General features: G+C 57.5%; 6 protein-coding genes across 6 annotated transcripts; 3 read left to right on the top strand and 3 right to left on the bottom strand.

The window, feature by feature from the left end:
- Positions 1-31: 31 nt before the first annotated feature.
- Positions 32-2,441, top strand: CH63R_12545 (Fungal specific transcription factor domain-containing protein; the record flags this gene model as incomplete). The annotated part of the gene is made up of 3 exons (XM_018307519.1): positions 32-831; positions 1,055-1,492; positions 1,562-2,441. The coding sequence occupies 3 exons, from the start codon at positions 32-34 to the stop codon at positions 2,439-2,441; spliced, it is 2,118 nt and encodes a 705-aa protein (XP_018151936.1).
- Positions 2,442-2,699: 258 nt separating this feature from the next.
- CH63R_12544 (Carboxylesterase) lies at positions 2,700-4,637 on the bottom strand (the record flags this gene model as incomplete). Its single annotated transcript, XM_018307518.1, has 3 exons — positions 2,700-3,746; positions 3,809-4,232; positions 4,303-4,637. 3 exons carry the CDS (start codon positions 4,635-4,637, stop codon positions 2,700-2,702), a joined length of 1,806 nt encoding a protein of 601 aa, XP_018151935.1.
- A 2,341-nt stretch (positions 4,638-6,978) lies between these two features.
- Positions 6,979-7,653, top strand: CH63R_12543 (Peptidase s41 family protein; the record flags this gene model as incomplete). The annotated part of the gene is made up of 1 exon (XM_018307517.1): positions 6,979-7,653. The coding sequence occupies one exon, from the start codon at positions 6,979-6,981 to the stop codon at positions 7,651-7,653; it is 675 nt and encodes a 224-aa protein (XP_018151934.1).
- A 743-nt stretch (positions 7,654-8,396) lies between these two features.
- On the top strand, positions 8,397-8,976 carry CH63R_12542 (EC39 protein; the record flags this gene model as incomplete). Its single annotated transcript, XM_018307516.1, has 2 exons — positions 8,397-8,674; positions 8,763-8,976. The coding sequence occupies 2 exons, from the start codon at positions 8,397-8,399 to the stop codon at positions 8,974-8,976; spliced, it is 492 nt and encodes a 163-aa protein (XP_018151933.1).
- A 447-nt stretch (positions 8,977-9,423) lies between these two features.
- Positions 9,424-9,882, bottom strand: CH63R_12541 (uncharacterized protein; the record flags this gene model as incomplete). Its single annotated transcript, XM_018307515.1, has 1 exon — positions 9,424-9,882. The coding sequence occupies one exon, from the start codon at positions 9,880-9,882 to the stop codon at positions 9,424-9,426; it is 459 nt and encodes a 152-aa protein (XP_018151932.1).
- A 1,371-nt stretch (positions 9,883-11,253) lies between these two features.
- CH63R_12540 (uncharacterized protein) lies at positions 11,254-13,326 on the bottom strand (the record flags this gene model as incomplete). Its single annotated transcript, XM_018307514.1, has 1 exon — positions 11,254-13,326. The coding sequence occupies one exon, from the start codon at positions 13,324-13,326 to the stop codon at positions 11,254-11,256; it is 2,073 nt and encodes a 690-aa protein (XP_018151931.1).
- Positions 13,327-21,851: the final 8,525 nt, after the last annotated feature.

Here is a 21,851-nt window from a genome sequence, read left to right as displayed (position 1 = left end):
TGAACGCCAAAGACACGATAGAAACCAAGCCATGTCGCCGGTAACAGCAGACCAGCCCACTCCCCGGCCGTACAGGTCCCATCTCCGCCCGGCCTGCCTGCAATGCCGTAGGCGCAAGTCCCGATGCCAGCAGCAGGAGGGGATCACGTCGTCAACCTGTCAGATGTGCCACGTTTACGGCACTGATTGCGAGTTCCCGCCGTCTCCCCGGAGCGCCGGCCGCGTACCGGCGCCGCCGCCGCTCAACCCCGGCAAAGTCCAGAAACCATACCGCACCACCAACCACCACCATCACCACCGGCGCCCCCCGCAGTCCAACACACCATGTCGGCGGGAACCTCTTGCGTCGGCGGCCAAGGTCTATGCATCCCAGAGCGCTACCGGCGCCGCCGCCGCCGCCGCCATCCGGCACTCCACGTCTTCGCCGACGGGCACCGCGTCGTCCGGCGGCTCGGCCCCGGGCTCGGGTCCCCAGGCCATGCTCGACCCGCACAACACGCACCTGATGCTGGCGCTCGACAGCCCCGAGGACGAGGACAACTCGCACATCATCGGGCCCGCGGTCACCAACGACACGCAGGTGCTGGCGGACTACCTCAGCTCGGAGCCCGCCATCCACGACCGCATGATCCGCGTGGTCAAGCCCAGGCCGGGGGCCCAGCCGAACCAGGTGTCCCGGTCCACGGTGTCGGGCGGCGTCCGGAAGCCCGTCATCTTCACGGCGGTTCGAAAGCGGCCCTACGGCCTGTCGCCGAGACAGACGGCGCCGTTGCAGAAGTACCAGATTGTGGAGAAGATGTTGGAGCCGTGGACGTCAACGTTGATAGACTTGTGAGTTTTAGTGCCGCGCTTTAATTGGTTTTCTTTTTTCTTTTTTCTTTTTTTTTTTCAGTTGTGTTGGGTGACGCTCAGCTCTTACATGTCACGACTCACGCATAAGTTCATGGCATCCAGGAACAACGTCCTGTTGAAACCTCTCCTTAAGCCCAGGGCTCTATGGCATGGCCTAGATTCAGATTAGGTCAAGAACCTCCAGCTGACCAAACATCCATAGATATTTCCAGAAAGTCAACATTTGCTTTCCCCTTCTCGACGAGGTATCATTCAAGCACCAGTTCACCACCGCAAGAGACAGGATATCACCGGCACTGCTGTCTGTTTTGTATGCGCACTCCATGATCTTCTGGAAGAACAGCCCAGATCTACCCTCGGAGTACTGCCCCGACTCTCGGTTCATATGGAACCAGGCGACCGAGACGCTGTTTTCAGAACTCCACATCTCGCCCGGGATATCCACCATCATCGCCATCATCCTCAACGTCGGCGGCAGGCCGACGACGTCGATGATCATGAACGAGATCCAGCTGGGGGCCGCCGTATCGCTCGCCCAGTCACTGGGCTTGAACCGGGACCCCACAGACTGGAACATCTCTGTTCCCGAGAAGTGCCTGCGCATGAAGATATGGTGGGCGCTTGTGGTTCACGACAAATGGTGAGGGCAAAAACCTCACATCTATTTCCCCCCCCAAGGAGATGTCGACTAACAACAAACACAACTCAGGTTGAGTCTGGCATACGGCACCCCGCCACAGATAAAGCGATACCAGTACGACGTGCCGGACCCCTCGCTGGAGTACCTCACCACGCAAGATGCCACGGACGCCCAGAGGCAAGCCGCGTCGGTGTTCATGGCCCTCGTCACGCTGACGGGCGTCCTCGACAAGTTCCTCGACCACGTCTACGACCTGAACCAGGAGCGCGACCAGCAGACCAGCGGCCGGACGTCGCTCGACCTGGAGCTCAGCCTCGGGCAGTGGGAGGACTCCCTGGGCGACGACGTCAGGCGGATCGTCACGCGCGGCAACGACCTGCGCGCCCCCGGGGCCGCGAACCTGCGGCTGGCGTACCTCTCGACCAAGCTTCTGCGCAGGCGAATCGAGCTCGACATCGAGAAGCAGGACGACAACTCCACCACCGGGGCGACAGCGGCAGCACAAGCGGCAGCGGCGGTCCCGGGGGACGCACTAACGAACCGCTACATCCAGGTCCGCCGGGCGGCCGAGGAGATCGTGCTCCTCGTGCAGGAGCTCGAGGAGGACCACCTTGGCGACTTCTGGCTGCCGGTCAGCGCCTTCGCCTTCACGTCGGCGACGACGTTCCTGCTGCGCTGCGCCCTCGAGACGGAGAACACGGCGGGCGGGCTGGCGCAGAGCGCGTCCCTCAAGCTGGCCAAGGACCTCGTCGACGCCCTGCAGGCGCACCAGCGGGACGCCGGCTGGGACCTGGGCGACCTCTGCCTGGCGCAGTACGCCGAGGTCGTCGAGAGGCTGCTTGCGGCGGAGAGCCCGTCCGCGACGGTCCCCGAGTTCCAGCAGCTGATGATGTCGTCCGAGGTCCCCATCATCGACGAGCTCTTCCCCAACCTCTGGGACATGTTCTGATGGAAGGCGGGGAGGGACACGGGGGGGGGGGTTCCATGTGGCCATGTATGATGTATATGTATTTTCCTTGTTATGAATAATGACTGTTCATGTTTGTAAATAAGCATCGTCCTCGGGGGCGGTGTTGTGTGATGCTTAGATTTGTTCATGACGAGGAGTTCTGTTGGGCGGTTTGTCGAGTGAAAACCGTACAGTTGAAAAGAACACACAATGTCACGTATTGCGAGCAATGGAAACGTGTTGTTCCCTGAACAGAGTCTAATCCTCAAACTTCTCCGTTAGCTTCCACCAAAAGTCGCACTCCCTCTCCGCCCAGTTGTAGGCCGTAAACCGAGCTGTCGTCCCCAGGCCGGAACCGCCGGCGCGTTCATTGTTGCCCTCGCCCAGGACCATCGTCTTGCCGGCCTCCTCGCCCTGCCTGCCCCCGCCGAACGGCAGCCACTCGGGCAGGCCGCCGTCGGACCTGGCCTTGAACCTGTTCGGGTCGCCGTGGACGATGAACGAGGTGGCATAGGCGTGCATGGCGGCGGCGATCTCGTCCTGCTTCGGTGAGATGGACCTCACCTCGGCGTTGTACGTCTGGTAGCGCATCTGGTCGCCGTGGTTGGCGCCGTAGAGGGCCGTCTTGTTCAGGGCCCAGTGGTACAGGTAGACCGGAGGGTCGCCGGCGTGCCTGCTGCCCCAGACGGCGGTCTGGCGCACCGGACAGGTGTACGCGTAGTGGCCGTACGCGGCCTCTGCTCGCTTGTACTGCGAGCCCACGTCGAGGGGCCGCGTCTCGACGTACTCGGAGCCGGGGTCCGTGGAGGGATCGGGATAGAGGGCGTTCAGCTCCGCGAGGTCCGCCTCGGACAGCTGCGGCAGCAGGGTGCGGAAGAAATCCGTAAAGTCGCCGGGCGTGGAAGCCGTCCTGGGAACGTACATGGCGCCCTCGTTGTGGGCCGAGCCGGTGAGGATGGGGACCTTGTTCCACCTGTTCGACTTCCACGCGTCGATGGGGCGTCTGGAGATGATGTCCCCGTCGAGGACGGGCTGCCACGCCCAGCGGACGGAGGGGTTCGATCTCTCGTACACCGTCTGGCCGGATTCGATAATGGTCGAGGAGGGAAGGGCCCGGAGGCAGGGCAAAATCTCGTGCTCGGGGCGGTTGCCACACCCAGTCAGCTCGAGGAACTCTTGGAAATGCGCCTCGTTGAGTTTGGAGTCGGGCGGGTGCACGACGCGGGCAGTATGGCCCCCGGAGTCCATGATGGCCTTGTGGAAGAGCTTCTTCTTCTGGTTGACGTCCATGATGAGGTGCCCAATCTAACAAAAACTTGTAAGCGAGTCGTCATCAACTCGCCGCCGGCGCGTGGATTCGGACATACCCCGTGTGCCGCGGCAGACAACCCCATGATGGTCACATGGTCCGGGTCGCCGCCAAAGGCAGCAATATTCTCCTGGACCCATTCCAGTGCGACGTACATGTCCTTGAGCCCGAGGTTCAGCAGGCCCTCCTTTTCGGTCAGCGCCGTGTTCAACCCGCCGGCGACGCCGACCCGGTACTGCATCGACACGCCGACCCACGGCTCCTCCGACCACGCCAGCATCGACGGCGTGTTGTGCATGCGCGCCGCGCCGCGGTTGAAGGCGCCGCCCGGGATCATCACCGCGACCGGCAGCTTCCGGCCGCCTTCATCTGCCGTGTGGCCCCTGGGGCGGTACACGTTGATGGTCAGGCAATCCTCGCTCTGCCAGTCCGGGCCGAGCCATTCGTCGTTCGTGAACGGGACGAGCTGCTTTCCCGGGCATCTGTGTGACGGGAGGTCAGCTCTGAAAAGGTTGACAAACACGGGGGAAGAAATATTTGCACCAATAATACCTGGGGCCAAGCTCAAACGCTCGTAGTGTGTCGTTGCCCGACGGCACAGGCACGGCGTGACGGAACCTGAGTTGCCCTACTGGAGGGAGGGCGTAAGGGATCCCCATGAAGCCCTCAACTGGTTCGGGGAACGTGCCGTCGGTGACCAGTCTGCCGAGGACGGTGCCCTGGTTTATCGTGACTGAAGCCGCCGGGCTGTACCTTGAGCCCGCGTGCTGGCTCGTGGTGAATGCGTTATTTGGGCCTGCCCAGAGATAACCCAAGAGACCTGCCGCGGCCAAGGGCAACCCCAGGGCCCATTGCCAGCTTGGTCTCTGATCTATTGCTGTCGACATCTTGGCTGTGCCGTGTTATCTCAGTCAAAACAGCCGGGACAGCCGACAGCACGGTTGGCTACATTGAACCACCTGACATGATATACACGTCTCTTATGAGAAGGCGAAGGAACGTTATCTTGGACGAGAGCCTGAGAGATGGCTGAATAGGGAGGGGGGGACACGAACATGCGAGTCAGGGGTGTTGGTGAGACTGGCCAACATGACATGGCGTGCACACTGTACGGTGTACCGCCGCGGCCCTCGGGGGGTCATGGACCTCGCCGCGGGAAACCTGCGCGGCGTTGAGGGCTTCCGTTGGGTGGTTGACCTCCTCGGACTGGTTTATGTCTGTTGGAAACTTGGGAGTGATAAAGGGCACCCGATCAAGAGCGAAAACCGGCTTCTTAGCCTTCTGGGCTTGATACAGCATTCGCTTAGATAGAGGTTGCGCGCTGTCTAATTCGTGGCCGGAGATGGATTAGCCGTCTGCCTACAAACACACAATATCTTCAACCTACAACCCCAGGTCTCTCATTGTCATCGCGTGGGTTTTTCCTTTCCGCCCACCAAATCCGCCGACGCTGCTGGCACGGGAGTACTATTCAGCTCCACGGGGTACAGGAATGATAATGGATACTTCTTCCCCCTCGCCACTCACCTGCACCCTGCAGGCGGATCTCACCCGTGGACGACCAACACTCTGGCGTGACGATGCCTTGAGGCCCAAAACACGTGCCGATGTCGGCTGTGAAGAATTAGAGGACGCAGATGTTGCATTGGCGAACTGGACCGAGATAATGTTGGGTTGGGTAAAGTAGCACGGCGACGCCCGCTTCCTGTTCGTCATGTTGAAGATTAAGCCAGAAGAAGGCGGTGGATTTCGAGGGCTTAAGGTGTCTAGCCGCAGTTTACGGCCTGCTACCACATTCTTGACAGGAAAGGCTACATCTTGTTTTGTCTCCAATCCATGTTGCAAAACATCACTCGCGTTGCAACTCAACGTCTCCGTTCTGGTATCTACTCTTAGAGCTAAGGGCTTGATGCTTGCTCTCAACAGTGATAAAGAACACTCTCCTGCTGTGCTTTCTCATTTTAGACTGATACGTCGTGTGGGAGACCAAGGACATCGGCAGATGCAAGTTTCTTCTCTTTGACGACCGATCATTACCATTGACACCCTGCCCTGCACTCTATCAATGCAGCATTCATGGTTGCAGATGCCGATCTCTTTGCAAAAGATGAAATGCCTGCCCGGCTTCTCTATTCGTAAGTCAGTCCCTGCTCTTAGAATTGTTCGCAACAGCGTGGTCATTCTACGTTGCATTTTGTGCATCCGACACCAGTTCCCTGACATTTACATGACGTCTAAGACCTGGCCTACATGGTTTGAGTGGTGAAGTTAATATTCTAAACAGGGCTGCCGCCCTGGCGAAAAGCCATCTAGCCTCCCTACTTACATCTCCAAAACGTCCCAGATACCCGTGCACTGGTATATTTGAGTCACATTTTGACGATAGGGGCCCACAGCCCGCGAGAAGAATGAGCTTGAAACATATCGGCCTCCCTTCCTCGTGGCGTGTCAGAGCCGTGCCAAGTCTCACAACGAGTTCAAGTCCCGCAAGACGAGGAACTCAGACCGGGACTCGGAAGGGAACATCCCGCGGGATGAGGTGAGTACAGGGGGTTTCAATCGAATTCTTGCCCGCGACTCCCGCCCTTTATCGCCGCCGGGAATGATGATTCTCTCCCGGCTCCAAGTTGAAACACAATGTTGACCAGGGGGCGAGTTGTAGATCCCAGCCACGGCACGTACAAACAATATGCATAAGAGAAAGAACGTTGGTGATGTCATAGAGCAGCCTCAATTTCGCAGGAATGCGGTGGAACGGCAGCTCGGCGCGGGACGCAGGCGGTTCGAAGCGCGACTAACACATCCTGACCATGACCAGCCTTGAGAGGGTGTTCCACGGATAGCGAAGCAAACCCCTTGGCTTTCAGCTAGGGTTCGATACACGTACGATTCTGGATCTCACAACGTTCTTCAAGCGCGTGTCCCGGTAGATCAAGGGACGGGCGGATGTTTCCGAGAATCTCAGCCGCTCCCTCTTGGTACTGTCAGAAGCCACATGCTACGATGTTGACGGTGATATCAGGAATTCGTGGTTTGATCTAGTGCAAAGAGGCAGTGGTGAAATGCTGAGAAGACGAATATGTACATATACTGTCCTCGAAACACCGCTCTCATCACTTCCATCTTCACTCAGCATCCCATCATCCACTCACTTCAAAGTCTCATTCTTTCCATTTTCATCCATCCTTCTTTGAGCCCAGCTCCAATCAACACAACAAAGCCTTAACCATGCGCGCCTCCGTCCTCATCGCAGCCCTGGCCTCGGCCACCGCCGTCAGCGCCGCCTGCGCGGCCGACAACTGCCTCAGAAACGTCAGGGGCCAGCCGGTAGGCAGGGCCTTCTGCGCGACCTTCACCACCGCCGTCGTCAACGCTACCACCGCCCTGCCCGCCGGGATCTTGCCGTCGTGCGGCGTCGTGCGCCTCTCCAGCGCCTGTTCCTGCGTCTTCCCCGCCTCCACCGCGGTTTCAACGACGCTGACGACGGCGACAACGACGACGATCAGATCAACGACGACGATCAGGTCAACAACGACGACAGGGCCGACGACGTCGGGGGGCTCGGTCTGCTCTGAGACTTTCACCTCCTTTATCACGGAGACGCTTCCCGCCAGCACAATCACCATCGCCGCCAGCGTCGAGACCGTGACGCTCCCGCCGTTCACGTTGACCGTCAGCCTCCCCATCGTGACGGCCACCATCATCTCTACCATCACCCTTCTGCCCTCGATCCTGCCTCCCATCGAGTTCCCCTCCGTATCCACCACCGGATTCTCGACGGTGTCCTCGACGGGCTTCTCGACGGGCTTCTCGACGGTGTCCTCGACGGAGCCGGCCCCTGAGCCTACCCCGACGCCCAGTTCCGATTCTACCACCACAACCACCAGCACCACTACTCTCTAGGGGGTTTGAAAACTCTTTCCTCGGACGGGAAGTGCGTGAATGGACTCAAGGCGTCTATGGGTGCGCAACATTGTGGGGGTATACTATGTGGACCGGTTGTGCATGGTTATCTTAGCTTTGGATAGTTATACTTAGAAAATATTTACCAAGGTTGCTGAGAAACTCCTAAGCCTAGCACACAAAGTGATTCCCATCCCTATTCTATTTGTGGATGCTTTTGTCATGTATGTTGGCAATCAATATAACACAGCCCTCAAGCCTTTTAAACTTTCTTTTATTCACTTAGATGAAGGGCAAGGCTCAGCAAGATGCCTGCCAGGACCGGTCCACCCCTTGATCATCGCCATGACTCGATCTATTCCTGGGATCAACCCTCCTAGATGGGTTGTACCTGACGCAATGTAGCCATGCTTATGTAAACTGATAGAAAGTTACCGTCGCTCTAACCCCCCTTACGTATGCGATTTATCAAAAAGAGCTACCGTATTCAGGATAGGATACTTTCTACGCAAAACTAGGAGATGAGGCTTATGTTCTATACTTTTCCTTGTGTTATAAGTAGATTGATCTACATCTTGGCGTCCGAAGATCTGCTCTGACTCTCAAGCACACCTTTGGATGCATATAAGCTTACATTTGCTCCCACCTAAGAACACCTTCTATCTTGCTAACCCAGCATCTTGTTACAACATCACACATCAGTCGTATCACACACATCAGCGTTATTTTTTCTATTTGCAACAATGCAGTTCCTTAACGCAATCCTCGTCTTCGCCTCGCTTGCAGTTGCTGCAGCTGTCCCTGCCCCTATTGAAGCCAGACAGGCTCCCAGTCCGTGCTACTCCGCCCAGACGTTGACCTGGAACACAGGCCAGATCCCTGGTGATGGAGGTTGGATTGTACGTATTCCCCCCCTCTGCAGATACCGTGATAACACTAAATACTGTGATTCCAGTGCTACGAAACCCCATCTGGACCCTGCAAAGAATACTCCTGGAAGACGGATCTTCCTTATTACAGCGTAAGCACAAAACAGGCCTCTTTTTTTTTTTTTTCTCTTTTTTTTTCTACATTAGTATCTAAAGTTGCTAATCTTGGCTGGTCATTAGTGCGCCTAAGCCAAACACTCCTAATACCGTGACATTAGGGTTTGGATTTGACATTCCTAGTTGTATCCTCAGTTGGAGTTGGAAAGGTCTATACCCGATTTACTTCAGCGTATCAATCTGCTTCAGCGTATTTCGCATCCATGTTTTGTTGTCCAATGATTTCAAGGGTGATTTGATTCTAAAGGCATGTAGTGTTGTAAGCAGGTTAGAGTGACCAACGGTCAAATGGGCTCTGGGTGTTGTGTGTTGTACGTGTATACATAGGGGGGATCAAAGACTGTGTGATAATCTTCCTAAGATTCAACTATGCGTGCGCAAATTCTGGCCACGTCCACGTACGAGGCCAACTGTGTCACGTGAGGATGTCTGAGGGTAATATGGTCCGGCGTCCGGCCGATCTCCAACACGACAAGATCACCGGACGGGGACGGCGGATTCGACGACGACCAACGATGATGTCGCTGTACCCGTCCGGGTCCAAGCTATCCTCCTCCCTCGCGTCCACTGTCCTTGCCATCTCTCCAGCCTCCCCTATTACGGTCTGACCCTCTCCCGGCTCCCCATCACCGCGCATGGTTCGGACGGACCACATTCAAATCATCTGACGGGCCCCCATGATGGTTGAAGAGGAGAACCGAACACGCCGAGCTCGTCCACGCCTCTAGTCCTCCTCGTCCTCGGGCTGCACATCGGGCTGCTTCCCAGCGCAGTCCAGGATCCCCAGCGCCTGGCCCGTCGCGTCGAACCACGCCGACGACACCATCCCCAGGTTGCACGACACCCACCCCTGGAACCGCCACTGGAGGTAGCCGTCCGTGCCGCCGCAGTGCGCCTTGGTCAGCAGCCGGCAGCCGTCGAACTCGCGCAGGTTCGCCCAGAGCTGGCTGCACGTCTGGGGTATGTCCCGCACCCCGGACGCCGCGACGACGTGGTGCCGCCCGAAGAAGCCGTAGGCGTACAGCCGGCAGACCGGGTGCTGGAAGTAGGGCCACCCCGGCCGCGGGGCGCCGGCGACCTTGGCGTGGAGGTGGAGGTCCTTCGGGGCAGGGACGGCGGCAGGGGCGGCCTCCGGGGCAAAGGCCGCTAGGAGGAGGATACTGACGAGGGCGATGGGTCTCATTTTTTCCGGGGGCTCTCTTGTCCGTGAGGCTGGGGATTTTTTCTTCTCTTTTCTTTTCTTATGAGCTGATGAATCGATTTTTGCTCCGAGACGGACGTCGGGCGCTTGTTGATGATGACGAGCGAGCAAAAGAAGAAGATGGAAAGAAAAGCGAGTATGGCTGTGATGTGGGCTGATGGACGTGGGAGGAAGAAGAGTTTGAACTTCCAGAGCATCTTGTGGAAGTTCCTTCGCATCAGCCCGCATGTCCAAAGAGGCCCCCCCCCCCTCCCGTACCCTGAGGATTTCTAGTTGACCTCTGGAAAGTATCTTCGTTGCGACCCAGGACATATATGAAGCCTACTTGTCCATGTCGCCCGCTGTTGCTGTAACGGACATACACACTGAACTCTCTACACGCCCTTGGTGCGAGACCAAGTCAGTCATGTCGGCTCAACTGCCACGCCGGGTACCACATTTGTCGATCCAAGGGGTCGACTCGATGGCGTAGAGAATCCCAGTCCAATCCTGGGAGATGATCTATCGGTTATGTTAGTTTCAAGCTTCCTCTGGACTTGGTGGCGGTAAACTGTTGACTTGGGACGTAAATAAGTGACGGACCTTGACAACCATGACAGGCATATTCTTGGGCGGGCTGGAATCACATCTCCAAACCATCCGCGGAAGACGAACCTCGAGGTTAAATCGTTTCGAGGACGCCGAAGACGACCGACATCTTGCCCTTGGACCTCCTCACCTTGGCTCTACGGAGCTGCCTAGGTATTATCAGGGCCACTACTGCCAACAACGTAGCACAAAGCACCGCGGGCAGGATATCAATACTTGACGGGTCAAACGACCGCTGTCGCCGTAGGATTCCATATTACAACTACCAAAAACGCCCTGCTCGATTGCGCCTCGGCATGCCTATCGGGCAGAGCGCGTGTACAGTTCAGTTCGTTTGCTGACCCGCCGGAATCCCTACGTCAAAAGTCTCGGCGAACCACGCAGGGCCACAAACGGCCCAACTACTTCTTCTGTTCACCGATCCATCATACCCCCACCTGTTCTAACCCCATATGACATCATCTGAAAAGCAGACATGCACATGATCCTCTTCATGGCTCTAGACTCTCTAAGACGACGGATTTTGCTCCATGTCAAAAACACCCAATAAGAAAGCTCCATGCCGGTTGCTGCCAAAGACAAAGCCACTCCCGCGAGCGAGATGAGGCTGTATAAAACGCCTTGTCGAATCGAACTGGTTGCCGATGTGCACTTCTGCTCGGCCCATCCATGCTGTATTGATTGCCTCATGACTCCGTGTGTCCAATGGTTGAATGATTAAAAAAATGATTCGCCGTGTGTAATCTTGGGCCTTGCACCATTCGATTAGATGGCCCAGCTACCACGTCTTTCTCGCACGCCCCACGCGAGGGAGTCGAGGCTGTCTAGATCCGGGTGCTGCCGCGCCCATTCGAAAATGTAGGCTCTCAGGGCCTTCCATCTCGGGCATCTCTTCTCTTCCGCCATCTCGGCCTCGGCTGGCTCCATGAGATGGCCGCTTGCCGCCTGCTTCGCGTCATCAACCTCGAGCTCCTCGATGCTCATATGCGAAATCTTGGAAAGCTCCTCGTCAAAAGAACGTGCCATTGCGGGGTACCCCAAGGAGAGATAGTTGTAAACCTGTGTGACAAAGGTATCGTTGAACTCGTTGGCAATCTTTTCCTCCAAGGCCTTTTCGCGCTTCAGGCGTTCGTCGATCCCGGCGAGCATGTGGAGGCCCTTGGCCTCGCCAGACCGGACGCGGTGCTCGACCGTGCTCGGGGTGAGGGTGGCGGACGAGTAGTGCGACCCAGGCTCGTCCGTGACGGATCCATTGCCGAATGCCGCAGCAAATGGGTCGGCAGACGTGGCTTGGGGAAGTGGCGTTTGCAGCATCCTGGGGCCTTGGTGGTGAGAGGGCACAATGGCCTGGTCACTCTCGCTGTTTCGGAAGCAGTACCCCCTCCACAGACCGGCCTCTCCCGTGAAATCCCTGTTTCTCTCTTCGACAGACGGGTCCTCCGAAAAGGGATGGTCCGGCTCGAGCTTCGTCTGCTTCGGCGAAGGGCACTTTCGGAAGACCAGATCCTTGCCCAGCATTGGCGGGGAGGCGGCCTTGCGCATCTTGCGGAACTCGCTGGTCTCGGGAGGGAGTCCAAAGTTGCCAAAGGGCCTGCCGAAACCACCACCACCAGCAGCTTTCCGGAAGCCAGTTTCGGGGACGACCTGGGCGGGTGCGGCAATGGGGACATCTGCAGGCTTGCTGACAGCAGCAGGCGGGATGTACGGCATGGTGGCTTCGCCAATTGGCTTAGTGACCGGCTCCGGCGGAGGGAGGTCTGGTCGGCGGGCTTCTTGGGCCACGATTGGCGTAGGGGTGATCAGCGGCATGTATGTTTCGCCAATCGGCTCTAACGGGCCCTTGGGAGGGCTGGGGTCGGCGGTGTGGTTCCTCTTGTTCGTCAACCACATGGCTTCGGGGGGGCTATCGAGCTCCATCCTGTCGAGCTCGGAATCGTTGTGGACATCCTCATCGTCGTCGTCGAAGACGGGGGCGTGCTCGCCTCTAGCGACAGCCAGGATCTCGGCGTGCTGCTGCATATGCTTCTGCCAGTATCCCACCTCGGACGACTTCCGACGAGGACCATGAGCGTGACGGGCACGGGGCTTGGAGTCAAGGCCGGGACCGGTCGGCTGGGGCGAGACGCTCTCGGGGGTGCTGTCGTCGCCCGAGCTCTCTCGAAAGTAGAAATGGGCGGCGCCGCCCTCACGCGGACGACTGTTGGGAAAGGCATCGAGGGCAGCCTCCTGCATTTGGCGCTCAGCCTCCATGGCGGCCCATTCCAACATGTAGGTGCCGGCATTCTCGTCTTCCGACTCCCGCCTCGCGCCCTTGGGCTGGCGCTGAATGGGCAGGGAAGCGGGCGATGAAGCGCCATCGTTCAGCTTCCGCCTCGACTTGTTACGCTGGAGGTAGATGTGGTTCGTGTAGGGGGTGATGTCGGTTTTGTCTGTCGGTCGCGTGGCGGGGCCGGCGTCTCCCACTCTACGGGCGCGCCTAGAGCTCTCGATGAGTTGGGGGGCGAAGCGACGCCTGGGGGGTTGCGACTGATGCAAGTTGTGCAAGTGTGGTGGTGGTGGTGGTGGTGGTGGTGGTGGTGGTGGTGGTGGTGGTGGTGGTGGTTGGTGGTGCATCTGCTGTTCGAATGGGTTGGGGGAGGGGGTTCGCGGGGTGTGCTCGGGGGTGAGCTCGGGAGCCGGGCCAGGCTGGTGGTTTTGGTATTGGGTTTGTATCTGCGGCTGCGTCTGGTGCTGCTGCTGCGATTGGGCCGGTTGCTGAGAGTGCTTTCGAACAGACTCGAATGTGGTCTCGATGGGAACGGGGGCGAACCGCCTCCGCGGCTCGTTAGATTGAGCCATGGCGGAGGACGGCAGGTGGACGGAAGGTGTCGACTAATCGTGCAGTAATGTCGAGACAACGATCCGAACGAGACCGAGATGGTGGTGCAGAGGGGATGACAGGCCAGGAGAGGAGGGAAGAATCGAGGATCGGGTGAAAGCGGTTACGGTTATGGTTATGGTTCCGATTATGTTGAGGGGACCCTTTTTACTTGGTGTGTGAGAAGAGGTGATCGGACGAAAAAGACGACGCTGGTCCCGGCGTCGGCTGAGGAGGATTGACGGTGGTGGGAGGAGAGGTTGGTTGGTCTGGTTGTCTATCTGTGGTTGGGGAAGATAAGATGTCGCCGCATTGGTCGTTGGTGTTGGTACCGGTGTCGGTATTGGTGCTGCTGATGCTAATGCTGATGCTTATGCTTGCCAGCCGGCCGTGCGACGCTGTGGGGTTTGCGAGGGCAAGGGACAAGCAAGAGGAGGAGGGAGTGAAAGGGGAAGAAGGCGAACGACGACGAAGGGAGGATCGTGAGTTTTGTCAAAGAGTCGGAGACGGAGAGGCGAGGTACGTTCCTCGAGTGGCCGTGGGGAAAAGGGACGAAATACGGATAGTCTGGAGAGGAATGGATGCTAAAGGGGCGGCGGCGGCGGCGGCGGTGACGAACAACAGGGTTACAAGAGTCTGGAAGCAGCGAGACCAGATCAGGAACAGAGCAGAGCGGAGCAGAGCAGAGCAGAGTACAGCAGTCAGTCCATGATAGGTACGCGGCCAGAGCCCAAGTCGGGAACAGCAGTGTGTGTTAGCAGGTATCGAGCGGGCGGCGGCAGCAACAGCAGTAAGTGAGTAAGGGAGTGAGTAAGTGGGAGGGAGTAATAATAGCACCGTGATAGGGGGGGGGGGTAGAGCATTGATCGGTACGTACCGGGACCGGCAGGAGTCGGCCAGATAGGTAGGCGTGGGTACCTAGGTACCTATGGGCAAATGGGCAATTGGGCAAATGGGCAAGGGAAGCAGGGAGGGTGTAGTGGGGTTCAGGCTGCTTGCAAAAGTGGGATGACGGGTACGTACCGGAGCAGTGTCTACACTGGATGGACGTCCACACTGTGCCACGGTCTTGTTGCTGCTATTGCTGCTGCTGTTCGCGGGGCAGGGAACGACCGCCATTGACGCTGTGGAATGAACGATGACATTTGCTCTTTCCTCACTGTTATGGCACCTCTGTTTCTCCCGGGCATGTCACAAAAGCAGAGGTACGTACTCAACATGTTCCTCCATCCTTCAACAAACTCAACCAACCTGCAACACCAAAATCCCCCAATCTGTCTACAGATACACAGCATGAGAAATAGACGAAGTAAAAAGAAGAAAAAAGACTAACCGAACAAAAAAAAAAAAAACACCCGCGACGAAACACTCTCCCCCAAAAGCTCAGACTCGAACTCGTCACGGCTGCGTCTCCCGATGTCGCACAAAACCCGTTCGTCGCCTCCCCCGCCCTCCGCTCTTTTTTCTCCGCCCTCTGCGTCTCGACTCTCAATCAACACTCCTGAACTCTGGAGAAAGGGACAAAAAAGGGGGCCATCCATCCGCGCGGCCGGCGACCGAGACAGCTGACTAGACAAGTGGGAAACACAGTCGCAGCTGGACGTGGTCATACCTTGCAGGTACATACCATACATACCGCCCGCGCCGCCGCCGCCGACGCCGTGCTCCCCCCGCCTGTAGCTTCTTCTGCCATTGATCGAGTCCGCCTTCGCCGTCTTCTCGTTTCCACACCATAGTTTTACCAAAGTGTATCTGTATCTGTGTCTGTACTCTGTACACCTGCTCGAGTGAGTATCTACCTTGACCCGTCCACCGGCTCACCACAGCGAGTTCGCAGGGGTTGTCTCCGTCTCCGTATTTCTTCTCGACCCCTTCGTCTCCTCTTTTTCTTCTCCCCGACTCTCTCTCCAATCTCCAGACCACACCTCCTCCTACTCCAGACACCCATTTCTTTCGTTTCTCTCATCTTCCAACCTTGAACCCGTACAATGGGTCACGTGTGGGCACCTTGGGCATCTTGGGCACATGATGTGGCCTGGGGAGGGGAGGGGAGGGGTGCGGTCCGGCCAGGGACCGGCAGGGAAGAGGCCCCGAACACGCCGCAGCCGACTCCAACAGAGCCCCGAACGCCATTGTTTCCGCACGCCGGCATCCATCTGGGTGTATCATTTCGGTGCCGCAATCTGCCCCTTGACATCATCCCCTCAACCGACATTGCACGAGGACGTCCCACTCCCGCGTATGAGAGCCCGACCCAATGCCCATTCCGCATCCTCCCCTGCTCTGGAACCCGGGCCAGCCTCGCCTTCTTCTCCATAACCTGGGCCTGGACCAGAACCCCGAACTGGAATTGGAGTGGAGATCGCCTAGTGAGCACTACTGCCTGCACCGTGGACGGAGGCCACACAGCACAGCGCGCCGGACGAGACCGGTCCCAGACCAGACCAGACCAGACCAGATGGACGAAGAATGTCTGACCGGTGACCGGTGCCGACATAAAACAACCCCCAACAAAAGACGTTGGTCAGTAGCGCGATCAGCTTCAAACTCTGCCAACCCAACCTGCCTCTGTCTTCCTACAGCCTCGACCCCCGACCACGCGCAATGCCAATGCAGTGACATGGAAGAGAAGAGGAACGAACCCCTAAAGGACAACAGCCTGCCACGCCCGAGTCCTGACGGAAATGGCGCCCGTTCGCCCCCAGATCCGTCCCCAAAGCGGCCATGCCTATCAAACTAGGCCCCCTCCACAGTCCGCTAACGCTTCTGCCACCCGAACTTTGTTCAACTTTGCGGTTGCCCTCCCTTCTAGCCCTCGACAAGCGATGGATTCCCACAGATTCCCACAACTTCCAGTTGCCACTTTCGCTTGCCTGTCCGCACTCTTGACTTTGTGTCGTTGAAAATCTCTCGGGAACACCTCACCAATCACCAACCCCTGCTGCGGCGCTAATGTTGTATCGGGTGTGCCGTCCAACCACAACGCTGTCGCTTCCGAACTTGCGCCTTTTCCATACTCAAGCCCTTCCGACTTTCACAGTGGACGGTCCAGGCTTATCGGGAATGGTGCTTCTCTAGGAAACGGGCATCTCTTTGATAGCCCCCAGGAAAGAAGTCCGTCCTTTCGCAGCCCCGGACACCGTATTGTTAAGATGAGCAAATGAGGCACTGGCGTGGCTGAGGTTGCTATTTACGAAGCAAGCCCCGATATTATATACGAGCCCCCGCCCCCGGTCTGAGAACATTTCCAAGGGCTAGCACACACGTACACTAACTACTGAGTGACTTCCTGGGCTGCTCAGTGCTGGCTGGGCATGCCAGGCTACCGGATCGCTACCGGCGCCCGTGACGGCTTCTCTCACGGAAGCCTCCCGCTGAGCTTCATTCCCTCATGCGCCGCGCTATCAGGCACTACCTGACACCTCAACTGACGCCATGCTGTCATGGAGACTGGGAAACATCGGACGACTGCCGCATTGGGGTCGGCCAGTTGCGCCAGTCGAGCCAGTCGAGCCAAGCTGGGCCACGCAACCAAACTGTTCATTGTCTGAAGAACTTGAGGAGGGGGGTGGGACTGGCGCCCATTGTCGGCTTGTCTGATCACTCATTGTCCAAGCTTGCCAGCGCATCATTCCAAGGCCAAAAGCATCCCACATTCCACCCGTGAAGCCGTGCAAACAGCACATCAAGACGTCGACTAAGCACGCCTGACAACGGCAACGGCGAAGTCGCCCATCGTCATCTCACGTTCCTCAACCCGTCTTGGACACTCACCCACCCCCGGACCTTGGTTCGTTTCCTCGCACGGCCTATGGGGGTTACGCTTCTTTCCACCTCCCTATCTCGGCCGGCATTCGACATGCGTCTCATCTGAATCACTCACCACCAACAGCCCATCAACCTAGACCCCGGGACAAGCTCACCGACGATCATCGACCCCCGTTGATGGGTGGTACCGATAGGTCCATGGTACACCAGAACCCCCCACCCCGCTGTTGTACCCCAGCCAGGAACGCACGTTGAGCCTGCCTGCAAGCACTCACTCTTTGCAAACCAACGCCTCTATACTCGTTATCTTGCCGGCTTCATGAAAAAACTGAGACTTTTCTGTGTTACCACACCGACTCACACTAATTTGGTCCTTCTCGCTGACGATCACAGTTGGACTTGCCGATACCGGCACCAGCTCGTCGCCACGATGCGGCACTGTAGTCAATAGAACCAAACAAATCAGCCGGGTAGCACACCGTCAGATTCGCTCGCAAAGGCTCCATCACGGTGCATGGAGCCCTGGACCAGGGAACCGCGTAACTTTCACTAATGCCCGGCCGGCTTCACCTGAGCCAAGCAGCACTCCCGGCCGACTCGACCATCTCGACAAACCCATCGCTCCCCGCCGTTCTGGGCTTCGCGATCCGCACACTCAGCTTCACGTTTCGGGCTCCCAGAACAGCGCAAAGGGACACGTGCCTGATTTCTGCTTTTTCCTGCCACGCGCCCTCACAGCGATACTACCCTCCCTCTGCAAGCCACATGCAGAGCAAGCAGTTCTTGTGATAACCAGGCACTACAACTTGGACCCCATTGGCCGCCTCGCCAGTTTTCTGCGGCCGCTAAGGAGTCCCAGATGCATCTGACACACACCGCTCCGCGGGCTTTTTGTTGAGACCAGTCAGAGTTGGTGTTCATCCGGGAGAGTAGTGTTACCGACCGACCGCCTTGAAGTTCGTCTCGAGCTGAGTCGTGGGCATCGCACTTTGGCTAGGGGGCAGGCCGCTCCGCTCCGTCCGGGGTTGATTCTCCCTGTTCGTCTCGGAAGCGACCTCTCACCCGCGCGACAGCGCGCAATAGGATGTGCTGTCGGCCACACCCACAGCCGGCCAGCGGGGCAAGCCTAGACTCACCCGTTCCCGCGTTGCCGGTTCCACTCTTGTCCGTGGACCGCCGGCCACAGCCGGACTTGACTCGCGCTTCGAGCGGAGCCTGCTTCTGTCCTTTGGCGCGATGCCCCGATTGACGCGGGGATCTAGGTTGTAGGATCCAGTTGCCGATGGACAAATGTGCCTTGTGTTCTTTGAAGATGTCGTGGAAAAGTCAAAAAGTGGGGAGGCGTAGTGTGCCGACGATCGTTGTTCGGGGCTTATTTGCCACGGAATCCTTTGACGATCCTCTGGTGACAACTCGGATGTAATCGAGGGGCCGAGGTCATGTCATGGCAAACGTCTGCGTCTGTTGCACAGATGCAATCATCAGCTTGACTTACCGAGATGGAGCAGAGTCTTGTGCTGTTGCCGCAGCTCCTCCGTGCCCTCGTGCCGCAGGACAGTTAAGCCAAGTCGCATCACGTCCGTTCAACCACTGCTCTGTTCGATGACCCGTACTGACTCAATGAAAGCCTGAACAAAACCACGAGGGAACTCGTGCCATCGACACCGAAACGGCTATGGCATCGTCGGTTCAACAGCTGGTCTGGCAGTACGGTGTCACGGTGACCTTATTCACAGCCGCGGGGCGTTTGTAAGTTACCAGGACAATACCGCCGACGTCTAGGAGTAAGCACCGAGATCGTATAGCTGCTCTTTCCCATGGCAGTCTTGTTTCTGAACTTGCGGGTTATACGGCAACTCACACGGCGGTCGAGCCTTGTGATATCTCCACGCAACACCAAAAGCTCACTCCCGAGTCCAACTTTTCAGTTCACCAGACCCATAGAGAAATCGCAGCTTGTCCCCGACGACACAATTGAAGTGCAGTGCTAGGAACCGGTTTCAATACGAACCTGGTCTGGCGGAAATGCAACGGAATAATCCAGGTCCCTTATACACGGATCAACTGATGAGGAGTCGTTGCCCATTCACGAGACAACCACGCCCGTTGGCCATACACAATGAGTCTGACTTCCATGCGAATATTGGCTTGGAGAGACTTGGAAGTGTTTGGTATCGACAAGGAATCAACGATGTAGGTGTTGTCACTGAGTTGTCCAAGGACTTTGCTGCTCTACGAGACGCTGCAACAACGTCGTTGGTAGCACGGCATAAGCGTAGCGACACCTCGTACCGAGACAAACCGGTTTGGCGCGAATGCCTTTTTTGAGCCTTGGATTAAAGAAGGAGTTTATTTTACTTTTAGATCTACGAGAAGGATAGTGTCACCACAGGCTGATGTAAAGCAAGCCTTGGATTCAAGCTTGTATGACAGGATAAATATCCGCTTGATCTCGGACGCGGAGACGGTGGCGGGATCGTCCGTTGAACCCGAGATGGCGAGCGCAGGAACCGAATGGCATGTCTCAACCCGTGGTCTGTGGATGTCTCAACACCTTCATGTGCTGGCAGCAAGTTGAGTCGTGGCAAGCCATGGCGAGGATCTAGCTTCTGCTCGATTACCCTTCTGACGAAGCGTGCCATCGTCAACAGCCTGGTCAACAAAACGAAATGCTGACGCGCACTGCAACAGCGAATGGACTGCATAGTAGACACATGAACAATGCCCGACAAAAGCAACTCTGCCTTGGACCACCGCCCCGTATCACCATGTAAGGTCGGACAGCACCAGGGTAGCAGACTGACGTGTGATCAGGGCCGAGGAGCACGAGCACGGCCAGGAGCCGCGGACCGTCTGCAACTGCACCTGCACGCGCGAATGCTACATTTCAAAGCGATAAGCAGCTGGGCATGAATGAACCCTCAGGATGGGGGGCGCGAGGCAGGATTTGGCGATTATCGAGACGGGATATGAGACACCGCGCCCGGCGACATCATGAACTGGCGTAGGGTCGGAGAAAAGGCACTTCAACACTGCCAACACGTCTACTGCGGCTTTGCATCTCACTGCCGGGTATCGGGTGTCATGTTCGTTTCACGCAAGGCGACAACACACATGCGGCAACGTTGAGATTGCGCGTCTGCAGGCCTCGGCGGTTTTTGAAATTGGCCGACGCGTGCATTAAACGAGACTCTCGAATGAGGCCCACGACCTTATCAAGACAGGACCTTTATCAAGACACGGGTCGATGAAGGTATGAAAAAGAAAAAAGCTGAGCGCGCGAAAGGTAGTCAGCGACAACGCGTCAAGCCTCAGACCGGGGGCACCGTGGTCGCAACTTGCAGACGAACACCCCCAGTTCGCGGCCATGCAAGCTGGTAATACCCCATGCCTGCATCCGGGAGATTGTCAAATGTGACGGGAGATGGAGGGAGGGGGGGGACCTGCATGTGAATGACGACAGTGCAGACAGCCGCACCGTTTTGTCGTTTGAGGGGAGCACGTTATCAGCCGTGAGATTAACGCATTTCGAGAAACGTTGGGATGCGGCGCGGGATGTGATATTGGCTTGGTCCCCTGGCGTTATCACAAGGCCCCCCCCGGAGCCGGAGGGGCTTCCACGACCGCCACGGGTTTGGAACCGGGTTCGGGCCAAAACCCCCATGAGCTGTCGCTTATCTCTCGCGACATGGTGCTGTGGAAGGTTGGCTGGCTATTATTCCCACTCAGCCTTTTCGGCCTTCACCCGCAGGAGCGTTTGGCACTGCGGGACGTGAGGTGCTGCTGTGGCGCCTCCTCTGGGTCGTCTCGCTCCACGGCCGAAGGTTTGATGACAGGCCGCGCAGGAAACGGGAGACCCCTGTATCCTTTTTTTTTTGGGGGGGGGGGGTTTGCTTCTGTCACGAGTCAGTCTCTTGTTGTTGAAGCTAGGAGGTCGGGACAGTGTCGAGCGAGGGAGAAGAAGCGCCTTGCGGACGTCCAGAGGAAACAAGGCTGGCTGGCTCATTGACTGTCTTGTCTGTCAGTCGATGGCTTGCGCCGAAGAAAGAGCTGGATCTTGGTTTCCCTATCCTACAAGGGCCACCGCACTCCGGCCGGGGGGAGGGTTGTTTGGCAGGGAGGAGGATCAAGAGAGTTTGGGACACGCGATCGGGCCAACGATAAGAGGGTAGAAAGGGTGAGGCGCCGAGGGCACAGACTGGCGGGCGCGCAGGGGCTGTTTTGTTGTCGCCAAGGAGATGACGCCGGAATTAGAGGCCGGTGCGATGCAAGGGGTTGGGTGTTGAAAATCGCAGGCTGAGATCGCGATGATGGTTCGATATTCGAGCCATGGACTACTAACTGGACTCGAATCGCAGGCTGAGATCGCGATGATGGTTCGATATTCGAGCCATGGACTACTAACTGGACTCGACGGCCACGTTTTTTGGACGGCGCGCGATGCTGGTTGGGGGGAAACCGACAATGATGTAATTCTGCAGAACGGGACGGGTTCGGGGGGCACGGATGCCGCGGGGAGAGATGCGGGTTCACCGGCATTTTCCCTCGTTAACGGGACGGACGGCGTCCGATGATGCCGGAAGGGCGTGCCGTTGCCGAGCGCAGACGCCGACTAGAACATGTTGAGATTGCTTGGGAGACGTACATGTCATGTCACGGCTGGCATGTCAGTCAGCAAGGGTGGGAAAGTTCCGAGGTTGGAAGAAGCTTGGAAACAGAGAGACTGAGTGAGAGGTGG

This window comes from Colletotrichum higginsianum, chromosome 9 (genome assembly GCF_001672515.1).
Source record: "Colletotrichum higginsianum IMI 349063 chromosome 9, whole genome shotgun sequence".
Lineage (NCBI taxonomy): Eukaryota > Fungi > Ascomycota > Sordariomycetes > Glomerellales > Glomerellaceae > Colletotrichum > Colletotrichum higginsianum.
The sequence above is the reverse complement of the archived record's forward strand: the minus strand, read 5'-3'. Positions and strand labels throughout refer to the sequence as shown.